Source organism: Artemia sp. Qi Xiang Cuo, chromosome 15 (assembly GCF_049724085.1).
Source record: "Artemia sp. Qi Xiang Cuo chromosome 15, ASM4972408v1, whole genome shotgun sequence".
NCBI classification, from domain to species: Eukaryota; Metazoa; Arthropoda; class Branchiopoda; order Anostraca; family Artemiidae; genus Artemia; species Artemia sp. Qi Xiang Cuo.
In genome coordinates this window covers 29,712,909-29,736,431 of record NC_142808.1, presented here as the reverse complement: position 1 = coordinate 29,736,431, position 23,523 = coordinate 29,712,909, and the positions used below count along the sequence as shown (strand labels likewise).

Sequence of the window (23,523 nt, the reverse complement as noted above, 5' to 3'; positions counted from 1 at the left end):
TTTTACTATTTTTGGGTCTAGTTTTTTTTTTGTGTGTGTAAGTTTTTGTGTGTGTATAAGTTTTTTGTGTGTGTGTAAGCTTTTTTGTGTGTGTAAGGGTTTTTGTGGGTTTAATTTTTTGTATTTGTGCAATTATTTCTGTGTGTGTAAGTTTTGTTTGTGTGTGTAAGTTTTTTTTGTTTTTGTGTTATTTTTTTTGTTTGTTTTAGTTTGTTTTTTTGTGTGTGTAAGTGTTTTTTTTTGTTTATGTTTTTGTGTATTTGTGAGTTTGTGTGTGTGTGTGAGTATTTATGTATTTATAATTTTATTTTTGTCTTAAAGTTTTTTTTGTGTGTAAATAAGTTTTTCTGTGTCTTTTAGTTTTTGTGTGTGTGTGTGTAAGTTTTTGTGTGTGTGTAAGTTTTTGTGTATGTGTAATTTTTTATGTGTTTTTGACTTTCTGTGTGTGTAATTTTGTTTATTGATTATTTTTTTTTGTGTGTGTGTGTAATTTTGTTAGTGTTTGTTAGTTTTTGTGTGTGTGTAAGTTTTTTATGTGTGTGTGTAAGTTTTTGTGCGTGTAAGTTTTTGTGTGTGTAAGTTTTTGTGTGTGTGTGTGTAAGTTTTTGTATGTGTGTAAGTTTTTGTGTAGGACATTAAGAAAAGAAATTGTTCTGAAATGCCCTTTGAAAAGTATTGCTTGGTGTTGGAGCACTCAAAAAGCTGTAAAGTAGATTTGTAAGTGAAAAGGATGGGTACTTCAATTTGTAAAATGTGTTTAGGACGGTCACTAAGAAAATAACTTGTTCTGAAATTACTTTTAAAAAGTTTTTATTTGTGTTGAGCATTCAAAAAGCTGTAAAGTAAAGTTTTGGGTGAAAAGCATGGGAACTTCAACTTGTAAAATGGGTTTAGGACGGACATTATGAAAAGAACTTGTTCTGAAATGCCCTTTGAAAAGTATTGCTTGGTGTAGGAGCATTCTAAAATGAGCAAAGTAAAGTTGTGGGTGTAAAGAATGGGTATTTCAATTTGTAAAATGGTTTTAGGAATGACATTAAGAAAATAACTGGTTCTGAAATGCCTTTTGAAAAGTATTGCTTGGTGTTGGAGCATTAAAAAAGCTGTAAATTAAAGTTGTGGGTGAAAAAGGTGGGAACTTCAATTTGTAAAATGGGTTTAGGAAGGACACTATGAAAAGAACTTGTTCTGAAATGCCCTTTGAAAAGTATTGCTTGATGTTGGAGCATTCAAAAAGCTGTAAAGTAAAGTTGTGGGTGTAAAGGATGGGTACTTCAACTTGTAAAATGGGTTTAGGAATGACATTAAGAAAATAACTGGTTCTGAAATGCCTTTGAAAAGTATTGCTTGGTGTTGGAGCATTCAAAAAGCTGTAAAGTAAAGTTGTGGGTGAAAAAGGATAGTTACTTCAACTTGTAAAATGGGTTTAGGAGGGTCAATAAGAAAAGAACTTGTTCTGAAATGCCTTTTGAAAAGTATTGCTTGGTGTTGGGCATTCAAAAAGGTAGTATAGTAAAGTTTTGTGTGAAAAGGATGGGTACTTCAACTTGTAAAATTGGTTTAGGAAGGACATTAAGAAAAGAAATTGTTCTGAAATGCCCTTTGAAAAGTATTGCTTGGTGTTGGAGCATTCAAAAAGCTGTAAAGTAAAGTTGTGTGTAAAAATGATGGACACTTAAATTTGTAAAATGGGTTTAGGAGGGACATTAAGAAAAGAACTGGTTCTGAAATGCCTTTGAAAAGTATTGCTTGGTGTTTGAGCATTCAAGAAAAGCAGTATAGTAAAGTTGTGGGTGAAAAGGATGGGTACTTCAACTTGTAAAATGGGTTTAGGATGGACATTAAGAAAATAACTTGTTCTGAAAATATATAATAAAGTCTTGAAAAAGTATTAAAAAATGGGGGCTCAGGGGCCTTTGGGACGGCGGGGGCCCTTTGGGAGCCCGGGGGACCTTTGGGGACCGTGGGCTTCCTTCGGGGTGGGGGTTGGGGGATCGGAGCCCTTTGGGGTTGGGGTTGGGGGATCTGAGCCCTTTGGGGCTGGGGTAGGGACCCCACAACACTGTTCAAATGGAACTGGTGTATTATAACGACCACAGAGTTTCACCCTCAAATCCTCTTCTAAAATCATCTTTTAAAATGTCTCTAACTGTTTCGCCGAAATAATTCCCTAAAATGTCTAAAACGCTTTCGCTCAAATAACCCCTAAACGTAATTTCTGCGTGTTCCTTTTGTTTTTGGCATCCCTGCGCTGTCACATTTGAAATTATTGGAAACCCTTTCCCGCGTTAATCTCTTCATCTCTAAGATCAAAACATTCACCCGGAAACAATTCTCCTGGAAGAACTCCAAAGACATTAATAAACTTCGCCCCGGAGACAATTCTCCTTGGAAATACATCAAAGAAATTAATAAACTTTGCCCGGAGACATTTCTCGGAAACATGTTCTCCCTGGGGAGGCTATGCCCATATTTGGTGCGGGGTCGGGACTGACAGCACACGTGTTCTCCCTAGGGACTCTATGCCCATATTTGGTGTCCCGTCACGACTGACAGCACAGGTGTTCTCCAACATTGTCTATGTGGATAGGTACCATTAAACTAAATTGTAGATGGCAGCAGGGGTGAGGGATGGGACCTTTAGATAGGTATCTACTTAGATCTATTCTTCAATATGCACAGGTCCTGTCTCTGATTCCTTAAACAGTATGTATGCTTTGCCTCTATTCTATATTGGTCAATGGTGCATACAATCTGTATCCAATAATATCCAATAGACTCTGCATCCAAGGTCGGTTAACCTTGCTTACAGTTGACTCTGACTCCCTTTGGTAAACGGTAAGAACGTTCACAGCTCAGTCTCTAATTATTTTTTTTCTTAGACCCGATCGATCCTATGCTTACTTCTTCTCCACCCCCCACCCCCACCTTGATCAAGGATGAGCAAACTCCTTCTCTGACATACAAAAATGCGAAGATAAAAAAAACGGAAGGAGATAAACTGATAAAAACGAAACGAGGATAATTTTCAACCAGTTTGTGAACGAAAAAAGCAAATATTTCGGCAAAGACCTCTGGTAAGCCGTCTTCAATGCTATATATATATATATATATATATATATATATATATATATATATATATATATATATATATATATATATATATATATATATATATATATATATATATATATATATATATATATATATATATATATATATATATATATATATATATATATATATATATATATATATATATATATATATATATATATATATATATATATATATATATATATTGGAACTAATCTTAATAGAAGCAAGGAAATACCTATGTATGATTATTGTATTTTTAGAGCCTATTTCATTTTCTCACTTTTTATTCGTCACCAGTGCTTGCGCTTTTCTCCGACTCCCTTCATTTAACATTGCGTATGCTCTTTTTTGGACCTCCTTTGTTAAACATAGTGTACGCTCCTTATCCAATCCTTTTTTGTCAACAGTTCACAATGTCGTGTCGTGTCGTCCTTGTTACAATTGTTCCAGGTTCATAAAAACTCAGCACAGAAACGTCACCACATTATGCTGGTTTCAGACCTGGGTTTTGTTTGCCTACTCGGTTATTTCAACGTTACGAATTAGATTCGTATTTTTTGTTTGAAGATTCATAAACATATATTTTCTCGGAAACTTATTATTCAAATATTTGTTTTTTGACAAATCTAAACGCTCAGATTTATCAAAAGGCTAACTTAAGAGTTTATTGAAAATTTGGAATTCCGATTACATATTCAAATTTTCTGCATGACTTAAAAAATTATATTTTTCGGAGAGATCTCATCTGTGGTAACTCCTGTTGGTTTAAATTCGGCATTATTGTTAAGTTTAATGTCTGATCGTTTATCGTCTCATTTATTTGTTTTAAGTTTGGGCTATTACATGACAAGAAGTCGCTCTTTACTTTCCTTTAATTCGATTCTCATGTTACTGATTTAATCATTTTTACAAAGAAGCAAAACTTTGAAAAAAAAAATCATACACAGTATATACTTAACTATACATGCAAACAAAATCTTAAGAGATCCCTTAAATCTGCATAAGGATTTAGCTTAAGTCTAGAATACAAATTTGGCAAGAATCAGTTGAAGAACGCTTGAAATTGAAGAAAAACATGCTTATCTTGAAATGGAGAATATAATGTAGTTCAGATAAAACCGAATATCCTGTATATACCATCGGTAAAAATCAAAACAAAATAAACTGTAAAATACTGTCCGTAAGAAAAAAACTACAGAAAAACAAAACCACCAAATTATATTAAACTGTTAAGGAATTTAAATTTTTTGGTGGAAATTGCAGGTGAACAAGTTTAAAAGTTGAAAGCGGATACCAAAAGTTAAACAACTGTGGAAGTTCTCCATTTTAACGAATTAAGAACTTTGTGGTACTATTGGAACATTTATAAGAAAGTCGGAATTTTTCTATTTGGCGTTAAAAAAAAGAAAATCGTGTTAACTTTATCTTGAATATGAATATAGGCTATGTAAAATTTAGTAAAACCTGAAATCTAAAGTAATGGATTTAATCTCATTTATCTAAAAAGGTAAAAAAAAACGGTAAAGAATACGGCATTGGACTTTACAGTCCCTACCGGCGATGCTGATCTCCGTTTCTTGGCCCTTCAGCTAGGAAGCGCAATGGGGGGGGGGGTGTTATCTGATTAATGTCTGTAATTTCATTCTAATTTAATCTTAAATGATTGACTTAATGATGATCTTTACTCGATTTAATTGATTTAAGCATTAGGTCACATGATTTAAACGGTGATAAGATTTTTTTTTTCTTTATTAGATCCGTCACTATAAAACAAACAGAAATATATTTAGTATAGATTTTGGATAGATGACGAAATGATGATAGTTTCGAAACAGTGGAATCTCATTTAAATTGCTTAACACCGATGATATTTTACCGACTAATTAAGGAGCATCTCATTTATGCTGCCAAAAAATGACCCTATTCGATTATTTATATATACAGCGTTGCAATTAGAAATAATTTGTCACTAGGTTAAGCTGAACGATTAATTAAAGGAAGCTAAAACTAACAACAAAAAATATCCCTCTTTTCATAAAAGAGGATAAGGTAGATATATACTCCGTGTACAGTTAAGTTTTATTTCTCCTACGTGATAGAAGATCCACATGGACAAAGCACGACCTTTTCATTGATGCAAACATTGGCGAAATAAACTCGAGTGAAGGTTTAAGTAAAACTGCAAAGTTAGATCTTTAACGTCTTTATCGCTTTTTGATTTTTGCTGCTACAGCTTATGTTTGTGCGCATTCAAATGTGTCTGAATTTTAAGGCAAAGTCTTTATGCAAAACCAATTGATGTAGAAAGACCATGACCAAATTTGTAATGATTTAACAAACTGGTAGTAGCCTTGTGCTTTTCGTGCATTGCCATCAATAGATAGGGTGGTATAAAAACTTATTGACTGTAAACAGTTTAACCAAGTAATTGTATTTCCTATAATAGAAGTTTTTTTTATTATTATTGTTCAGATCCAACTTGACTTCAGCTGTGAGACTTGATTGAAGAGGGAAGTACGGTAGTAGGATACTCTTATCATGAAAAATGTTGGGGCCATGTAAGTAGTTTAATTTAATATTGTCCTCGAAGCAAGGGCGAATCTAGAACATCTTTATTAGGGGGGGAGAGGGGTCTACTTTCGGATATTCATGGAGCATGGGCTATATAATAATTTTTTCTCCACATTACTTGGGGGGGGGGCAACTGCCCCCCTCCCCTTGCCCCTCCCAAATGACGCCCCTGCCTCGAAGTGTAGTATGCTTGTCTGTATACAAGGGAAAATTATATTTAGAACTTCGATGAATGATGACCAAGAAATATCTTTTTTCCGTTTTTTTAGACTCAACTTGACTCAGTTGTAACAGTTAATTCCATTTCACTGTCCTTGAGGCTTTCCCATCCCCCTCTAAAGGCCTGTTCTCTTATCACCTATGATTTTGGCCTTTGATTTTGGTCTTTTTATGTTTCCCTTGGAGGAGGAACGTGAGTTTAAATAGGGCTTAAGCATAACTTTAAAGTGTAATGGTAAAATGTTGAATTTGTGATTTGAAGACAGAACTTATTTAAAAAGTTTGACTTTTTCTCACAACTCTACTTTTTAAAACAATAAAAAACTTTAGCGTAAAGAGCGGGGCGTTGAGGAGGGGACAGCTCCTTTCATGTACGGAATAATTTCTGTTCGTTTCAAGTTTTAATGTCGCTCCTTACTTTCAGTTAAAAAAAAACTTTTTATTTTTATTTAATCACAGAGAAAAACCAGTAGATTCTTATTTTTATCCGGAGTGTTGGTTGCGTTAAGCCTCAAAAAGTGCATTTGGCCCTCAAGTTGTCTAACTTTTAGTGACCCTACAGATAAAAATTGAAAAGGGGGTATTGGGGTAAGAATTTAATTCATAATCTTCCTTCATTCCAAACAATATTTACGAACTACATTGGAAATATTGTTGCTGTGGGATGTTAGATCCACTCTTGCTGCAGAAATGTTTCAAGTGTAACATAAAAGATTAAATTCAAATGCTTGCGTACATATAAGCAAGATAGCTGGACTTTTTTTCATGTGCACCGCCATCAGATTTCCTTGTGGGGGAATGATTATCCGATTTTAGTGTACATTAGACCTGTGCCACAATGTGTATCGTGCCATAGTACTCCGCTAGTTGTGCACTAAGTTTGTTGTTCAATGTTGATAGAAGCATCTCTTTTCTTTTACTTTTAGTTTCGTGTGCTTGCTTCTTTTTCTTTCTATCTTTTTTTTTCATACTCCATCTTTGTGAATATATTTGCTTGATGATGGACAATAAAAATCATTCATTTATTCATTTAAATACCCTTAAAACCCGTGAAAAAGACGAAAGTTAATTTTGGTATTTCAGACCCCCTCCCCCCTGAGAAATATTAGAAGGGATGGAATTTTTAGGGATGATTGCCATTCTTGACGTACTGATATACAGATATTAAACTTGAATGTAAAATATGGAGGGTGAAAGGATAGGGGGGTAGTCTTCCTCACACTTAAGTGAGACTTCGACCAAATAGTTTGTAGTATCAAACTGGAAGTAACCTTGCACCCTTGCGAGTTGGAACTGAAACTCTGTAAGACGATGTAAAATGATTAGGGTTCATGGAATAGCAAGATCTATTATTTTTACTGATTGTAAATACATAACACTTATTAATTTTGAAGTTGATCATGTGACTTAATAAAAATTTGCATGATTCTAAAAAAGGGAGTTACATTTTCGTGAAAAAGGGAGCCTGATCTTAAGGAAAACAGTTTAATGAAACTCTACATGAATGAGATCCCTAAAACTACTATACAAATGCATAAACTTTCTTGTTTTTCCAGAAAAGGTTGGTCAGATTTAATTGTTTTTTTTTTTCAGGTTTGATCGTATTTAACCAATAGTCATAGATTATTAAAACAGGGTTCATTTTAACAAAAATTATGGATTTAGTGCTGTTTTTAAGTAATAAAAGAAATCATGTAGAGGAAAAATACTAAATGGCTCGTGAAACAGCAATTACGGCTGGAACAGTGCCAAGATATTATCGAGCAAAAATTGAAAATAAAGAGTGACATTAAACTAACGGAAATTAAATAAAAGTTCAAATAGGGATAAAATCCTTTTAATAGACAGTGATGATAGAAATTCACAAAAATACCAGATATTTCGGTCACATATACAGTGACCGTCATCAGTTCGTTTTCAACTTTTATTTATCGTCATGGAAAGGCAGTGTGGTCTCCGAAATTATCTAACGGAAATTATTCTGTACACGAGGGGATGTACCCTCCTAAACGCTCCACTGTTTACGCTAAAGTTTAAATTCTTACCCAGATGAGTTAAAAACAGCTGCTCAGACAAAAGCAATTGGAATAGGATGAAAAGTAGTTTTCACAGTCCCCTCCTTCTTATGAATCTTATTCTAATCACCCATATTCTTCTTATGACCTCCTCTGTCCCATTCGGGTATGAGCTGCTTTTCTTCTCCCCCCAGATGGATGGCAAAAAATACAATCTTTGGTAATCGGTCAGTCTGTATCCGTAAAACATGGCCTAGCTCTCTTAACCTTGTTTTCATTCTAACCAAGAGCGGATCCAGGATTTTTGTTCGGGGGGGGGGTTACCAGATTTTTTCCCGTGGACTTTGTCTAACATCCCGTGGTTTTGTCTTTAAAGGTATTTTTTAGACTAATTTTGAACTCGGTCGAAAATTTCGGGGGGGGGGGGGTTCAAACCGGGTACACCCCCCCCCCCCTGGACACGGCCTTGATTCTAACCCCGGAAATTAGAACTAAACAACATTTTCTCATAGTTTATTGTTTGATATACGGTCAATCAAACTACTATCTAAAACTATCGGTACCTGTTAAATATCCAGACCGCACTTCGTTTTGTCTCTGTAATAAAACCGGTTTCTCTCTGTATATCAGTATGCACTCGGAGATAATCAGCTTAGCCTGAGAGAGATAAACTACAATGCAGGTATATTTTAATTATGTATTTAATATATAGAGTTTGTATTTTGGTTAGGTATTTAATATAATGCGTTCTAGGCGGCCTGCTTTCCATAATTCTCTGCTGCACTTTCTATAATTTTGTTACTAAAGTATTATATTTTCATCATATTTTAGTATATATCATCATGATTTACCAAACTTCACATCTTGAGTGTGGTCGGGATATTTAACAAGTACCAAACTATCTTTAGGTAGTTCCCTCGAAGAACATTTTATAAATCCTCTTGATCCTGTTGAAGTGCCCACGTTTCAGAGCCATACTTGACCACTGTCATGATCAGGGCTTCCAATATTCTAACCTTAGTTCACAAGCTTATCTTCTTATTCTTCAAAAGCTTTTCAACTTCAATTCAATTTCAATTTATTGAATACTACAATATATACATAAATACACTTAAACGCTAGAAGTTCCAAGAAGCATAGCTTGTAGAGGACCTCTTATCAATCACAAAATCCACGCAAAACAAATCAGGGAAGGAAAAAAAAATACAACAATATCTCAAAAATATAAACACAATGCGAGAAAAATCAACAAAAAAAACAAAACAACTGCTACACAATAACCTTTGACTTAATTTTATCCAAACTGAAAATATCCTTTAATTTATTAAAATTCCAAACAATTAATAATATTATTAAACAACGTAGTTCGAATCTCATTCAAAATAATAAGAGAGGAGAAAAGAAAAAAAACTATATAAAGGAAAGCGGAAAAAAAGATAAAGCAAAATAAATAAAGAAATAAAGAAAAAAACGAAATTACTTCAAACCTTAGAGAATATTTCTCTACAAAGGGAAGAAGAGTTTTTGATAAGAGAAATTTCACTGGGAATATAGTTCCAAAGAGCAATTGCTCTAAAAATTGGTGACCTCTGAGCTGCTGAGGATACCCTTTTAGGCAGCCGAAATTGGTGAACAGAGCTCCGAATCATTTGCGTGTTGATGCTAGCTTCATTCCTCGCTTCCTCCTTAGATGTGTTGTCAGCCGACTCATTAATGAGGCTGAAGCCCTATTAACATCTTCAGAATTCATTACTGAACACCAATCACTAGCACTAAGATCAGATATAAGGTTATGAACATTGCTCTGACTATAAATTCTTGAATAAGACTCACCTCTGGTATCCTCTTGGCTCAGCATTTTAATTTGGGAACAGAACAATAAATTGGAAAATGGTCAGAAAGATCAGAGAAAATAATACCAGAAGAAAATTTAACATCATTTTTAGAAGACAGAAAAATGTTGTCAATCAGAGTTGCAAAAGGTCTGACTGGATCAACACGAGTAGGAAAGAAAATGCAAGGGAGAAGGCCAGAGGAAGAAATAGATTAAAAAATACGGTCAGACTCATTACCACACCCAATTTTCAATAAATTGCAGTTAAAGTCTCCAAGCATAAAAACATTTCTTGAAGCAAGCTTATCAACTGAGTACATTTCATCAATTAATTCAGAAAATTTCACTATTGGGAAAGGTGGAGGCTTAAAAAATAAACAAATATTGTCACAACTTACTGTATCATATGAAAGGTCAACAATCAAAGCATACACACTTCTATTATTTATGACTGGATCAAAAATCTTCTCAAGATCTGTATGTCTCACAACATTAAGATTACTTCTGACAAAAAGGGATATACCACCAGAGCACTTAGTTAGAGATCTAGTTGAGCGGTATGCAGTAAAACCTGGTAAGTCATACACAGACATATCATCACTTGAAGACAGCCAGGTCTCTGTGAGACCTACTACATCATAAGGGTAATTAAAACCACCAATATATTGAAGAATATTATCCCATTTGTACCTTAAACCTTGCATAATCAAATTAAATATATTAAAGTTTTTAACAGAAGACATTGAGGGCAACACTTTTTCAAAATAATGTTGATAAGAATGGTAACAACAATCAGACTGATGAACATATTTTAAAACATGTTCATTTTCACTATCATCACTAGAAACAAAAGGTGAATCAAAACACACTGAATCAAGAAGAGAAAGTTTAGTTAGGAAACAAAAAGAATCTGGGGTATCATCCATTTTCATTATCCAATATTAGGAAAAGTGGTGAAACAGCTAAAGCTAAATTAGTATGGACAGGAAGAGTACAGCATGGAAAACAAGTTAAAAAACAAACTGCATGTAATAATTTTGATGACAAGGGAAAAAAAATAAGCCAAAGAAAATAAAAAGAAAAATTGGAAAACAAATAACCAAGCAGATGAAATATTGTTGTAAAGAGAAGAGTTATGTTAAGCAGCACTAGTCATTCTGAAACAATACTGGCAAAATATTCTTGCAAAACAAGAAGGGCATTAATGTCACCAATGGATGATATTTTGAGTACCCTACTTCCACTTTTAACAAAATTATAACCATTCACAGCCCATGCATTAATCCTGCCACAATGAGCTTTAGCTTGTGAAAGTAAGGCAAGCCTAGGTTTGGTCAAAGGCTCATTAATGACCACACCAGATCCTTTTTATTTTTGAGAAGCAAGAAGAGTGCTCTCAGGTTGCAGAACTCAATAATAACTGGTCAATTTTTATTACCAACTTGTTTCCAATACGTTTCACAAACACAATGTCACTGTTCAAAAGACTTATTGCCAGGAAACTTATCTTGGCAAAGTGACAAAAACTTAGGGTCAGGGTTGTCAAATGTAGTATCCTCAGGTAATCCAAATACATTGAGTTGATTTTTTAGTTCTTGCTGTTTAAGTTGATCAGTTTGAGCAGCAACATGATGAGCAAGCTTTTTTTCAATGTCTGCAATTTTACCAGAAAATTCCATTGCTTGAAGCTGTGTACGGACCATCTGTTTAATGTCTTCCTGGATGGAGCCTGACATCAGGTCCTTTACTGCCAAATTAAGGTCAACTTTGTCACCTTTCATAGGCAGACCAAGGGATTTAACTTGTGACTGAATGCTCTTTGAAACAGTAGTAAGCAAGGATTTAAAGACATTTTCTTCAATGGACTTTGCCATCTTCTTCAAATTAGTGATACCTGTCTGAATCTCAGGCGTAGCAATGACAGGATTACTTGGGTTAGCAGGCCTAGAATTAGCAGCAGCAGATTGGCTCCTGGTAGACATTTCAAAGAAGCAATATGAGCAAAGCACAGCAGAATACAGAAACCAAGCAAAATGCAGGAAGCAAGCAGATGCTGAGTAGCAGCAGGATTGTTGGAAATTAGTAGATATTGGAAAGAATCTTACCCTTAAAGTCCCCTCTTTACCGTAGGGGTATCGTTGGATATACTTGTCAGTTGTAATAGGGACAACTGATGAACCCACTGGTACCAATAGTTGTTGTTTTTTGTTAAAAACCAATGAGATATAATTCAGCACAAAACTCCGTAGGCCTACCTCATGACTTAATCCATCATGGAACAATCTGGGACAATCGGTCCTGATTCAATCCAGCCTCCTTTCTAATATTGCTACTGAGGTAAATGAAGCGATCTGCTTGATTGATTTCCTTGATCCTAGCATTACCTCTTCACCCTTTATTCTCTCAGTCTAAGTAATTTAGCCTTCTTAATCTTAATTTTAAGACCTGTTCCTGCACCTTGAACTCCACTAATCTCCAAGGCTTCAAGGACAATCAAAGCACCTACACAATCTTTATTATAGAAAAATTCTACCTTCCCATTTGATACCATTTTTACTATAACCTTGTTCAAACTCCTTAGGAGTTCATCAAAAACATTCTATACTGGTATTTAGTATCCAAGAAATCACCATTAATTAATAACTGATTATGGTTTCATTTTAGGCTTTCTGCCTCCTGGACACTACCCACTGTACCAGGGACAAGAAAGTGGTCAGGATTTTTTTTTTGGGGGGGGGGGTACAAAAAACTTTAAAATTTGTTCAAATATTTTTTTGTCGCGTCTTTATGAGTCGGACGAAAATATCAGGATGGATGTTCAAACCTGGCAATCCTCCCTGGATATAGCCTTCGCCTTGGAAAATCTAATTTCTTTCGAAGAGCATGGTTGCCTGTACAGCGGGAACGGTGTTAAGCATCTCTATGATCCTTAGTGGCTTCTTCGTATTCTTAGATATTTAAGATTTTCATCGACAAATACCAATAAGTATCAATATAAAATTCCTCGTTGCCCATAGCAATTAGATTGTTTATCACCATTTCTAGGTTGTCTTTGCTTTCTGGGTATATCACCAGTCGTCTGCGTAGATCATACGCATACTTAAGATACTCAGAAATGTAAACCCATTAGGCCCAAGACACACTTGACGTTTTTTCCCAGTGTTTGTTTTACCCTACACCCCTACACATTGAAAAAACACACTGTATGCCCCCTATATTCGTATGAATTTATTGCACGTACTTGTATTAAGGGGGAGGGGGAGCAGTTGAACTAGAAATTATTCTCAAAACTAATTGGTAGAAAATATCCTAATTTAAATGAATTCAGATTTTGTTAAAAATAGTATTTAGTTTAGGGCATATAGATTGGAGTAACACTCATTTTTGATTATTTATGATAAACAGGTTTTTATTTGCTTAGGGTCGAAAGCAAGAGCTAAATTAGTCCCAACACCCTGACGCTTCAAACTTCCTTGAATTTCTGGGCACTTCCTAATCAAATATCTAGCTTCTTTTTTTTATACATTTGCCCTCTCTTTTCCCAGGAAAAGAAAACATTTCTTCCATTTCTTTTTCTATGATTTAGCCTCTGCAAACACACTCTCTCATCAGAAGTCGTCAGCGGTAAAAAAACGCCGAGTGTGTATGTTTCCATTTAGTTCCATAGGTCACCATCTCGATGAAGGCGTTAAAATAAACGATAATTTGTTTTGCTGTTCGTTTATTGTTGTGACAATGGACGGCTGTATCACTACCGCCGACGTTTGCTTCACTGAGCATTTTTTTACCGCCCAATGTGTACGTCGCAATACCATCTTATACACCTCTAAGCAAGACTCGGGAAAAAAAATAGGTAAAAAAACGGCTTTAGAACCAGTTTTTAGCATCAGTATTTCTGTCGTCACAGGACATCCCTTTTGCAGGACAAAGCAGTTCCTACAACTGTCTTAAAGAGCAGATACTCTGCTAATGCTTCCTGATCTCTTGAAACGCATCTTACGTAGATTGAGATATTTTATGATACTTGGATGGTCAATTTTAACATAGTTTAGGAAGCAATTGCTTCTCTGCTGATAAAAGCAGAACTTTATCTGCTGATAAAGATTCGATTCATTAAAAACCATTTTGTGAGTCTCAGCATCGGCTAACTACCTCAAAGAGCCCATTAGTGAATTTTCCCAGCACTAGAGGGAATTCCCAAAGCAATCTTTGTAGAAATTGGTAAGGAACCTTAAATAGGCCAACAGTTCGATAAGCTAATGAGAGGCTAGTTTAAAGTAGAAAAAACTTGTGTTCGCTTACTTATTGTTAAGTAAAGCGTTGTCTATTCAATGTACACACAGGGTAAATAGTATACATTCTGTCGTATGAAACAAAGCAGAGAAAATATAATAGATGAAAAGAAAAATCAAAAGGCAGAGAATACGAGGGTAGTGTCAGCCAGTGGAACAATATGAAGAGAAAATAAGCAAATATTTTGACAAGGACCTCCGTCAAGTCGTCCTCAGTGCTAAGAAAAAAAAACGAAAAAAAAAGAACTAACTTTTTTTAAGTAGACTTCACGAGAGACAAATAGACACTGAATCAAAGATTTAGATTTACTTGGTTATAATTTTTTTTTTTTCGTTTTTTATTTTTTCTTAGCAGTGAAGACGACTTGGCGGAGGTCCTTGTCCAAATATTTGGTTATTTTCTCTTCATATTGTTCCACTGGCTGAAACTACCCTTGTTTTTCTCTGCCTTTTGATTTTGTTTTCATTTATTACATTTTCTCTTCTTTGTTTCATACGTCATGTGCAGCCAATGTGGTCTTAGAATGTATTTACATCCTGTGTCGGCAATATTTTCAGTCGAGCCGGGTAGCCTGACAGGGAACTCCCAAAGCTGTCAAATCACTCAAATAATACTTCCTTTGTGCTGATTGTCAACGTTTTCCAAGAGGTATGCTATAATATTTTTAAGTAATGACCTTTCCTAATCTTACAAAAGAAAATTCTGCAACTTTAAATTGAAAAAAAATTACCACTTTCTAATGGTTTAAGTTTCATTTAACCTGAATATTTCTATTTCAAGAACAAACGGGGAAGTTACATGGTTTTTCTAAGATTTCCAGGGATGAACGGGCCGGTCGGCTTTTAGTTTTCTGTCGTTTATTCAGATCTCTTAAGACTTGAGAACAAGTCCTATAGTAAATCTGTTGCAGGTTATGGCTGTCTATTTTAGGCCGAGGCTCCTAGCTACTCCAGAACCAGTACCACCCGAATACTGCTAGTACCACTCCAAAATAACTAGGTTAGAGCTAAAACAGTAGGTTGTAGCACCGAATACTAACTTTAGCCTTTAAAAGCATAGTTTGATGGGGGTTCAGTGACTGTATTCTACGAGTTTCCTTCAGATCTTTCTGAAGAGCTTTATTTTATTTTCTAACATTTGTCAAGCCAACAAGAGGAACAAACTGGAACAGTGCTTCCTTTGTTTACTTAGTCATAGGCAGCGCAATCGCGCTGCCTAAGTAAAGACCGATGTTGGCACAACAAACAACAAAAGCACGAAGAACAATAGGGAAATCTTTTTGCAAGACATAGGAGATAATTTTAATGAATATTTCAGCCCTATTTCCAAGGGCCGTCCTTAGCAAGACAAAAATATATAACAGAAAAAAGGACTCACAACAACATGCGACCGATAAAACCAAAAATTACATTTTTTTCAAAGCAGTCCTAGCATCCTTACTTCAGCGAAGTTCAACCAGGACTGATAAAAAGTAAGGTAAAACATGGCGATTCAATGAGATGAAAGAAAAATAATTTAAAAACACGTTCTTATTGCTAATCCAGCTTTTTTGGCAGCTAACCTCAAAGGTCTTTTTGTGACCAGTTCTGTATTAATGTGTATTCGTTTTTTAAAATATTTTGTAAGATCATTTTAATTAAATTTGTGCATAGAGCATTTAGTGTATATTCCCCCAAGTCCCTATTTAAGGAAATACTACTATTAATCTTAATTCTGATTTTAATTGATTCTCGGACTACCTGTTTTATGCCTAGGTCATTGCTAATAAGGGCGGATTCATCGGCTTGGACTATATCATCTTTATGCTGTTGCATGCGCTTTTCTAAATTCTGGTTAGCCTATATAGTATTTGCCACAATCGCATGGTATTTGATAGACCCCTGTTTGGCGAGTAACTGGGGTTTTATCTTTGCCATGATTTAAGAAATTTATGATTTTAAAATTATTTGTGAATACTACATACAGATTATTTTTTGTGCAAACTTTTTTAAGATTTGTAGTGATATTTGGGATGTAAGGGAGCTAAATTATGTTTAAGGGCTTGTCAGAAATCTCACATGGTAAGCTATCATTAATTTTACGGGACTGTCTTTTCAGTCTACAGTTAATTACACTATTAATAAATAAAATACGATATACATTTCCAAAAAGAAAGGCCTTGATAAAGTTTAGTTCTGCTGTGATGTGGGAGTAGGGAAGGGGGTACCAGTACTGATTTTACATAATTTATTCATGGTTTATTGATCCACGAAGGGGAGAGAATTTCTGAGAAATTTATTAGCATAATCGAGGGGAACTAGATTTCTGAGAATTTGATTTACATAAACGAAGGGGAGAGGGTTTCCGAGAAATTGATTTACATAAACGAAGGGGAGAGTATTTCTGAGAAATTGATTTATATAATCGACTGGGACAAGAAACATGAGGGGATTTTATTTTTAAATATGGCTTCTCAGGTCTTTTGGTCTGAGAGATAAAATTAATATTCTATCGAAGCCATAATAGTGTAAGTAGGAACGCCTTAGATATTTTTCAGAAATTCAAGACAGATTGAATATATTTTACGCGGGAAATGGTTTCCTTGGAATTTCAAATGTGACAGCGCAGGGATGCCGAAACAAAGGAACATGCAGAAATTACTTTTAGGGGATTATTTGGGCGAAACAGTTTGAGACATTTTAAAATGATTTAGGCGAAACAGTTTGAGACATTTTAGAAGATGATTGGGGTGAAACTCTGTGGTCGTTATAATACACAAGTTCTATTTGAACAGTGTTGTGAGGTCTCCTACCCCAACCCCAAAGGGCCCCCTCCCCCCGGTCCCCCAAAGGGACCACCCCTCTCCCGGGCCCCCAAAGGGCCCCTACCCCCGGGCCTCCAAAGAGCCCCCCTTTCCCCTGGCCCCAAAAGGGTCTTTCTCCCCCCGGGCCCCCAAAGAGCCCCCCCGGGCCTCCCACCCCATTTTTTTAATACTTTTTTTGCGCACTTGAGACACAGAAGGGCCCCCCAACTTTTTGGCTCCCCCCGAATATATATTTCAGCACAAGTCCTTTGCGTAATGTCCCTCCTAAACCAATGTTACAACTTGAAGTACTCATCCTTATCACCCACAACTATATATTATGGCTTTTTGAATACCCCAACACCAAGCAATACTTTTCAAACGGCTTTATTATTTTATTTCAGAACAAGTTCTTTTTTTAATGTCCCTCTTAAACCCATTTTATAACATGAAGTACTCATCCCTTTTCACCCACAACTTTACCTTACGACTTTTTGCATACCCAAAACCAAGCAATACTTTTCAAAAGGCTTTTTCATATTTTTTCAGAACAAGTTCTTTTCTTAATGTCCGTCCTAAACCCATTTTACAACTTGAAGTACTCATCTTTATCACCCACATACAAACAGAGAAATATATTCACTTTAGACATACAAACCAAAAAAGACAAACATTTTAGACTTACAAACCAACAAAGAAAGACACTTTTGACATACAAACAGAGAAAAACAGGCACTTTCGATATACAAACAAACAAAGACAGGCACTTTAGACATACAAACCAACAAAGACAAACACTTCAGACATACCAATAGAGAAAGACATGCAGTTTAGACATACAAACCAACAAAGACAGACACTTCAGACATACAAACCAACAAAGACAGACACTTCGGACATGAAAACAGAGAATGACAGGTACTTTAGACATACAAACCAGCAAAGAGAGACACTTCAGACATAAAAAACAACAAAGACAGGCACTTTAGACATACAAACAGAGAAAGACATCCACTTTAGACATACAAACCAACAAAAACAAACACTTCAGACATACAAATCAACAAAGACATGCACTTTAGACGTACAAACCAACAAAGACAAACACTTTAGACATGCAAACCAACACAGAAAAACAATTCAGACATTTACACACACATAGAAATACTCTTCAGGCATACAAACTGAGAAGGAAAAGCACTTAAGAACACATACAAAAATAGACAGACCCATCAGAAATACAAACCAACAAAGGCAAACACTTTAGACATTCAAACATAGAAAGACAGGCACTTTAGACATACTAACCAACAAAGACAGGCACTTTAGACATACAAACAGACAAAGACAGGCACTTTAGACATACAAACAAACAAAGACAGACACTTTAGACATACAAATCAACAAAGACAGACACTTCAGACATACACACCTACAGAGACAAACACTTCAGACATACAAACAGAGAAAGACAAGCACCTTAGACATACAAACCAACAAAGACAGACACTTCAGACATACAAACCAACAAAGAAAAACACTTCAGACATACAAACAGAGAAAGACAATCACTTTAGACATACAAACACACAAAGACAGGCACTTTAGACATACAAACCAACAAAGACAGAAACTTCAGACATACAAACAGTGAAAGACAGGAGCTTTAGACATACAAACCAACAAAGACAGACACTTCAGACATACAAACCATCAAAGAAAAACACTCCAGACACACAAACATAAAAAGTCATGCACTTCAGACATACAAATCAACAAAGCCAAGCACTTCAGGCATACAGAAACAACAAAGACAGACACTTTAGACATACAAACAGAGAATTACAGACACTATAGACATACAAACCAACAAAGACAGACACTTTAGACATACAAACCAATAAAGACAGGCACTTTAGACATACAAACAGATAAAGACATTCACTTTAAACATACAAACCAACAAAGACAGACACTTCAGACATACAAATCAACAAAGACATGCACTTTAGACATACAAACCAACAAAGACCGACACTATAGAAATACAAACCAACAAATACAAACACTTCAGACATACAAACCAACAAAGACAAACACTTCAGACATACAAACAGAGAAAGAGAGGCACTTTAGACATACAAACCAACAAAGAGAAACACTTCAGACATACAAACAGAGAAAGACAGGCACTTTAGACATACAAATCAAAAAAGACAGACACTTCAGACATACAAACCAAAAAAGACAGGCACTTCAGACATAAAAACAGAGAGAAACAGGCACTTTAGACATACAAACCAACAAAGACAGGCACTTTAGCCATACAAACGAACAAGGATAGACACTATAGACATACAAACCAGCAGACACCAACATTTCCTAAATAGAAAAATAGAAAGATAAATGTATCAAACACAAACAAATACAAAGACAGGAAACTCATACATACAATAAAACCTAGACAAACAATTATAACATGAGATCCTAGAAAGACAAACACTTTAGACTTAGAAACCGGGGCAAACAGAAACTTTAGACATACAAACGAACAGTGACAAACAATTCATACATAGAAAAAAAGAAAGACAAGAGCTTTGTACAAATAAACAAACAAGGACGGACACTTCAGACATACAAACCAACAAAGACAAACACTTCAGACATACAAACACAGAAAGACATGCACTTTAGACATACAAACCAACTAGGACAGACACTTCAGACATACAAACCAACAAAGACAGGCACTTTAGACATACAAACAGAGAAAGACAGGCACTTTAGACCTACAAACCAACAAATACAGACACTTCAGACATACAAACCAACAAAGACAGGCACTTTAGACATACAAACAGAGAAAGACATCCACTTTAGACATACAAACAAACAAAAACAAACACATCAGACATACAAATCAACAAAGACAGTCACTTTAGACGTACAAACAAACAAAGACCGACACTATAGACATACAAACCAACAAAGACAAACTCTTCAGACATACAAACCAACAAAGACAAACACTTCAGACATACAAACAGAGAAAGATAGGCACTTTAGACATACAAACCAGAAAAGACAAACACTTCAGACATAAAAACCAACAAAGACAAACACATCAGACATGCAAACATAGAAAGACAGACACTTTAGACATGCAAACAAACAAAGACAGACACTTCAGACATACAAACCAACAAAGACAGGCACTTTAGACATACAAACAGAGAAAGACAGGCACTTTAGACATACAAACCAACAAAGACAGACAATTCAGACATACAAACCAACAAATAAAGACACTACAGACATACAAACCAACAAAGACAAATATTTCACACATTCAAACATAGAAAGACAAGCACTTTAGACATACAAACCAACAAAGACAGACACATCAGACATACAAACCAACAAAGACAAACACTTTACACATACAAACAGAGAAAGACAGACACTTTAGACATACAAACAGAGAAAGACAGACACTTTAGACATACAAACCAACAAAGACAAACACTTCAGAAATACAAACAGAGAAAGCCAGGCGCTTTAGACATACAAACCACCTAAGACAGACACTTCAGACATACAAACCAACAAAGACAATCACTTCAGTCATACAAACAGAGAAAGACAGACACTTAAGACATACAAACTAACAAAGACAACACTTCAGACATACAAACAGGGAAAGAGAGGCACTTTAGACATAGAAACAGAGAAAGACAGGCACTTCAGATATACAAACCAACAAAGAAAATCACTTCAGACATACAAGCAGAGAAAGACAGGCACTTTAGACATACAAACAACAGACACACTAGACATACAGACAACATTCAGACATACAAAACAACAAAGACAGACACTTCGGCATACAAACAGAGACAGACAGGCACTTTAGAGATACAAACCAACAAAGACAGGCACTTCAGACATACAAACCAACAAAAACATACTCTTCAGACATACAAACAGAGAAAGACAAACACTTTAGACATACAAACAGAGAAAGACAGACACTTCAGACATACAAACCAACAAAGACAAGCACTTCAGACATACAAACAGAGAAAGACATGCACTTTAGACATTATACATACAAACCAATAAAGACAGACACTTCAGACATACAAACCAACAAAGACAAACACTTCAGACATACAAACAGAGAAAGACAGGCACTTTAGACATACAAACCAACAAAGACAGACACTTCAAACATGCAAACCAACAAGGATAAACACTTCAGACATACACACAGAGAAAGGCATGCACTTTAGACATTCAAACCAACAAAGACGAACACTTCAGACATACAAACCAGCAAAGAAAGGCACTTCAGACATACAAACCAACAAAGACAGACACTTCAGACATACAAACCAACAAAGAGAGATACTTCAGACATACAAAAAGAGAACAACATGCACTTTAGACATACAAACCAACAAAGACAGACACTTCAGACATACAAACCAACAAAGACAAACACTTCAGACATACAAACAGAGAAAGACATGCACTTTAGACAAACAAACCAACAAAGACAGACAGTGGGATATGTAAACACCCGCCCAGACACACAAACAAAAATAGTGAGAGTCACATACAAACATATATATTCAAATATACAAACCGAGGAATAAAAACACTTCAGATATACAAACAATCAAAGAAAACACTGGGAATTTCAAACACCAACCCTGACAAACAGACAAATAGAGTGAGAGACACTTGCCAATACAAAGATTTAGACATACAAACCGAGAAAGACAGGCACTGGGATAAGCAAACACTCGCCCAGATACACACTTGCAAAGAGAGTGAGAAACACATACAAATATATAGATTCAGACATAAAAACCGAGAAAGACAGACACTGGGATAAGCAAACACCTGCCCGAACACACCTGCAAAGAGTGTGAGAAACACATACAAATACATAGATTCAGACACACAAACCGAGAAAGACATAGAGTGGCGTGCTACTCTCTGTTAACCTAAATTAACCCAACTTTTAGCATTTGCCTAAGTTAACCTAAATTAACCCAACTTTTTGCAGTTGCATTTGCATTCCAGTGCATGTCTTTCTCGGTTTGTGTGTCTTTCTCGGTCTGAATCTATGTATTTGTATGTGTTTGTCACTCTCTTTGCCAGTGTGTGCGGGCAGGTGTTTGCTTATCCCAGTGTCTGTCTTTCTCGGTTTTTAAGTCTGAATCGATGTATTTGTATGTGTTTCTCACTCTCTTCGCATGTGTGTGCTTGGGCAAGTGTTTGCTTGTCCCACTGCCTGTCTTTCTCGGTTTGTATGCTTGAATCTTTGTATTTGTATGTGTCTCTCACTCTATTTGTCTGTTTGTCAGGGTTGGTGTTTGCAAGTCCCAGTGTTTGTCTTTGATGGTTTGTATATCTGAAGTGTGTGTCTTTCTCGGTTTGTATGTTTGAATCTATATTTTTGTATGTGACTCTCATTCTTTTTGCTTGTGTGTCTGGGCGGCTGTTTACATATCCCACTGTCTGTCTTTGTTGGTTTGTATGTATAAAGTGCATGTCTTTGTCTGTTTGTATGTCTGAAGTGTTTGTCTTTGTTGGTTTGTATGTCTGAAGTGTCTGTCTTTGTTGGTTTGTATGTCTAAAGTGCATGTATTTCTCTGTTTGTATGTCTGAAGTGTCTGTCTTTGTTGGTTTGTATGTCATGAAGTGTTTGTCTTTGTTTGTTTGTATGTCTAAAGGGCCTGTCTTTGTTGGTTTGTATGTCTGATGTGTTTGTCTTTGTTGTTTTGAATGTCTAAAGTGCATGTCTATCTGTGTTTGTATGTCTGAAGTGTTTATCTTTGTTGCTTTGTATGTTTGAAGTGTCTGTTTTTGTTGGTTTCTGTGTCTAAAGTGCTTTTCTTTCTCTGTTTGTATGTCTGAAGTGTTTGTCTTTGTTGGTTTGTATGTCTGAAGTGTCTGTCTTTGTTGGTTTGTATGTCTAATGTCTAAAGTTCATGTCTTTATATGTCTGCATGTCTAATTTGTTTGTCTTTGTTAGTTTGCATGTCTAAACTGTTTGTATTTGTATGTTTCCTTATCTGATGTGTCGTTTCTTTATGGTCTATGTGTCGAATGTTTTTGTCTTTCCTGGTTTGCAAGTCTGAATTGCTTCTCCTTCTCTTTTTGTATTTCTAATTGTCCTGTCTTTGTTTGTATGTATGTAGAAAGTGTCTATCTTTGTTTGTTTTTATGTCTGAAGTTCCTGTGATTGTTTGTTAGTTTTTATAGAGTTAATGTCTTTCTCTGTTTATATGTCTAAAGTGTTTGTCTTTCTCTGTTTGTATGTCTGAAGTTTTTTTCTTTGTTGGTTTGTATGTCTGAAGTGTCTGTCATTGTTGGTTTGTATGTCTAAAGTGCTTGTCTTTATATATTTGTATGTCTGAAGTGTTTGTCTTTGTTGGTTTGTATGTCTGAAGTGCCTGTCTTTCTCTGTTTGTATATCTAAAGTGTTTGTCTTTTTTCATTTGTATGTCTGAAGTGTTTGTCTTTGTTTGTTTTTATGTCTAAAGTGCATGTCTGTCTATGTTTGTACGTCTAGAGTTTCTGTCTTTGTTAGTTAGTATGTCCAAGGTGTATGTCTTGCTAGGTTTGAATTTCTAAAGTGTTTGTCTTTCTCTTTTTGTGTGACTAGCGTGTCTGTATTTGTTGGTTTGAATGTCTAA

At 35.5% G+C, this 23,523-nt stretch overlaps 1 protein-coding gene across 1 annotated transcript in view; it reads left to right on the top strand.

The window, feature by feature from the left end:
* The first annotated feature begins 5,566 nt into the window (after positions 1 to 5,566).
* LOC148943530 (salivary peroxidase/catechol oxidase-like) overlaps positions 5,567 to 23,523 on the top strand; it is a 171,675-nt gene continuing 153,718 nt past the window's right edge. Inside the window, exon 1 of the mRNA XM_089101013.1 lies at positions 5,567 to 5,657. Coding sequence (XP_088957139.1) covers positions 5,638 to 5,657 — 20 coding nt within the window. The 5' untranslated portion in view covers positions 5,567 to 5,637. The remainder of the gene's footprint in view (positions 5,658 to 23,523) is intronic.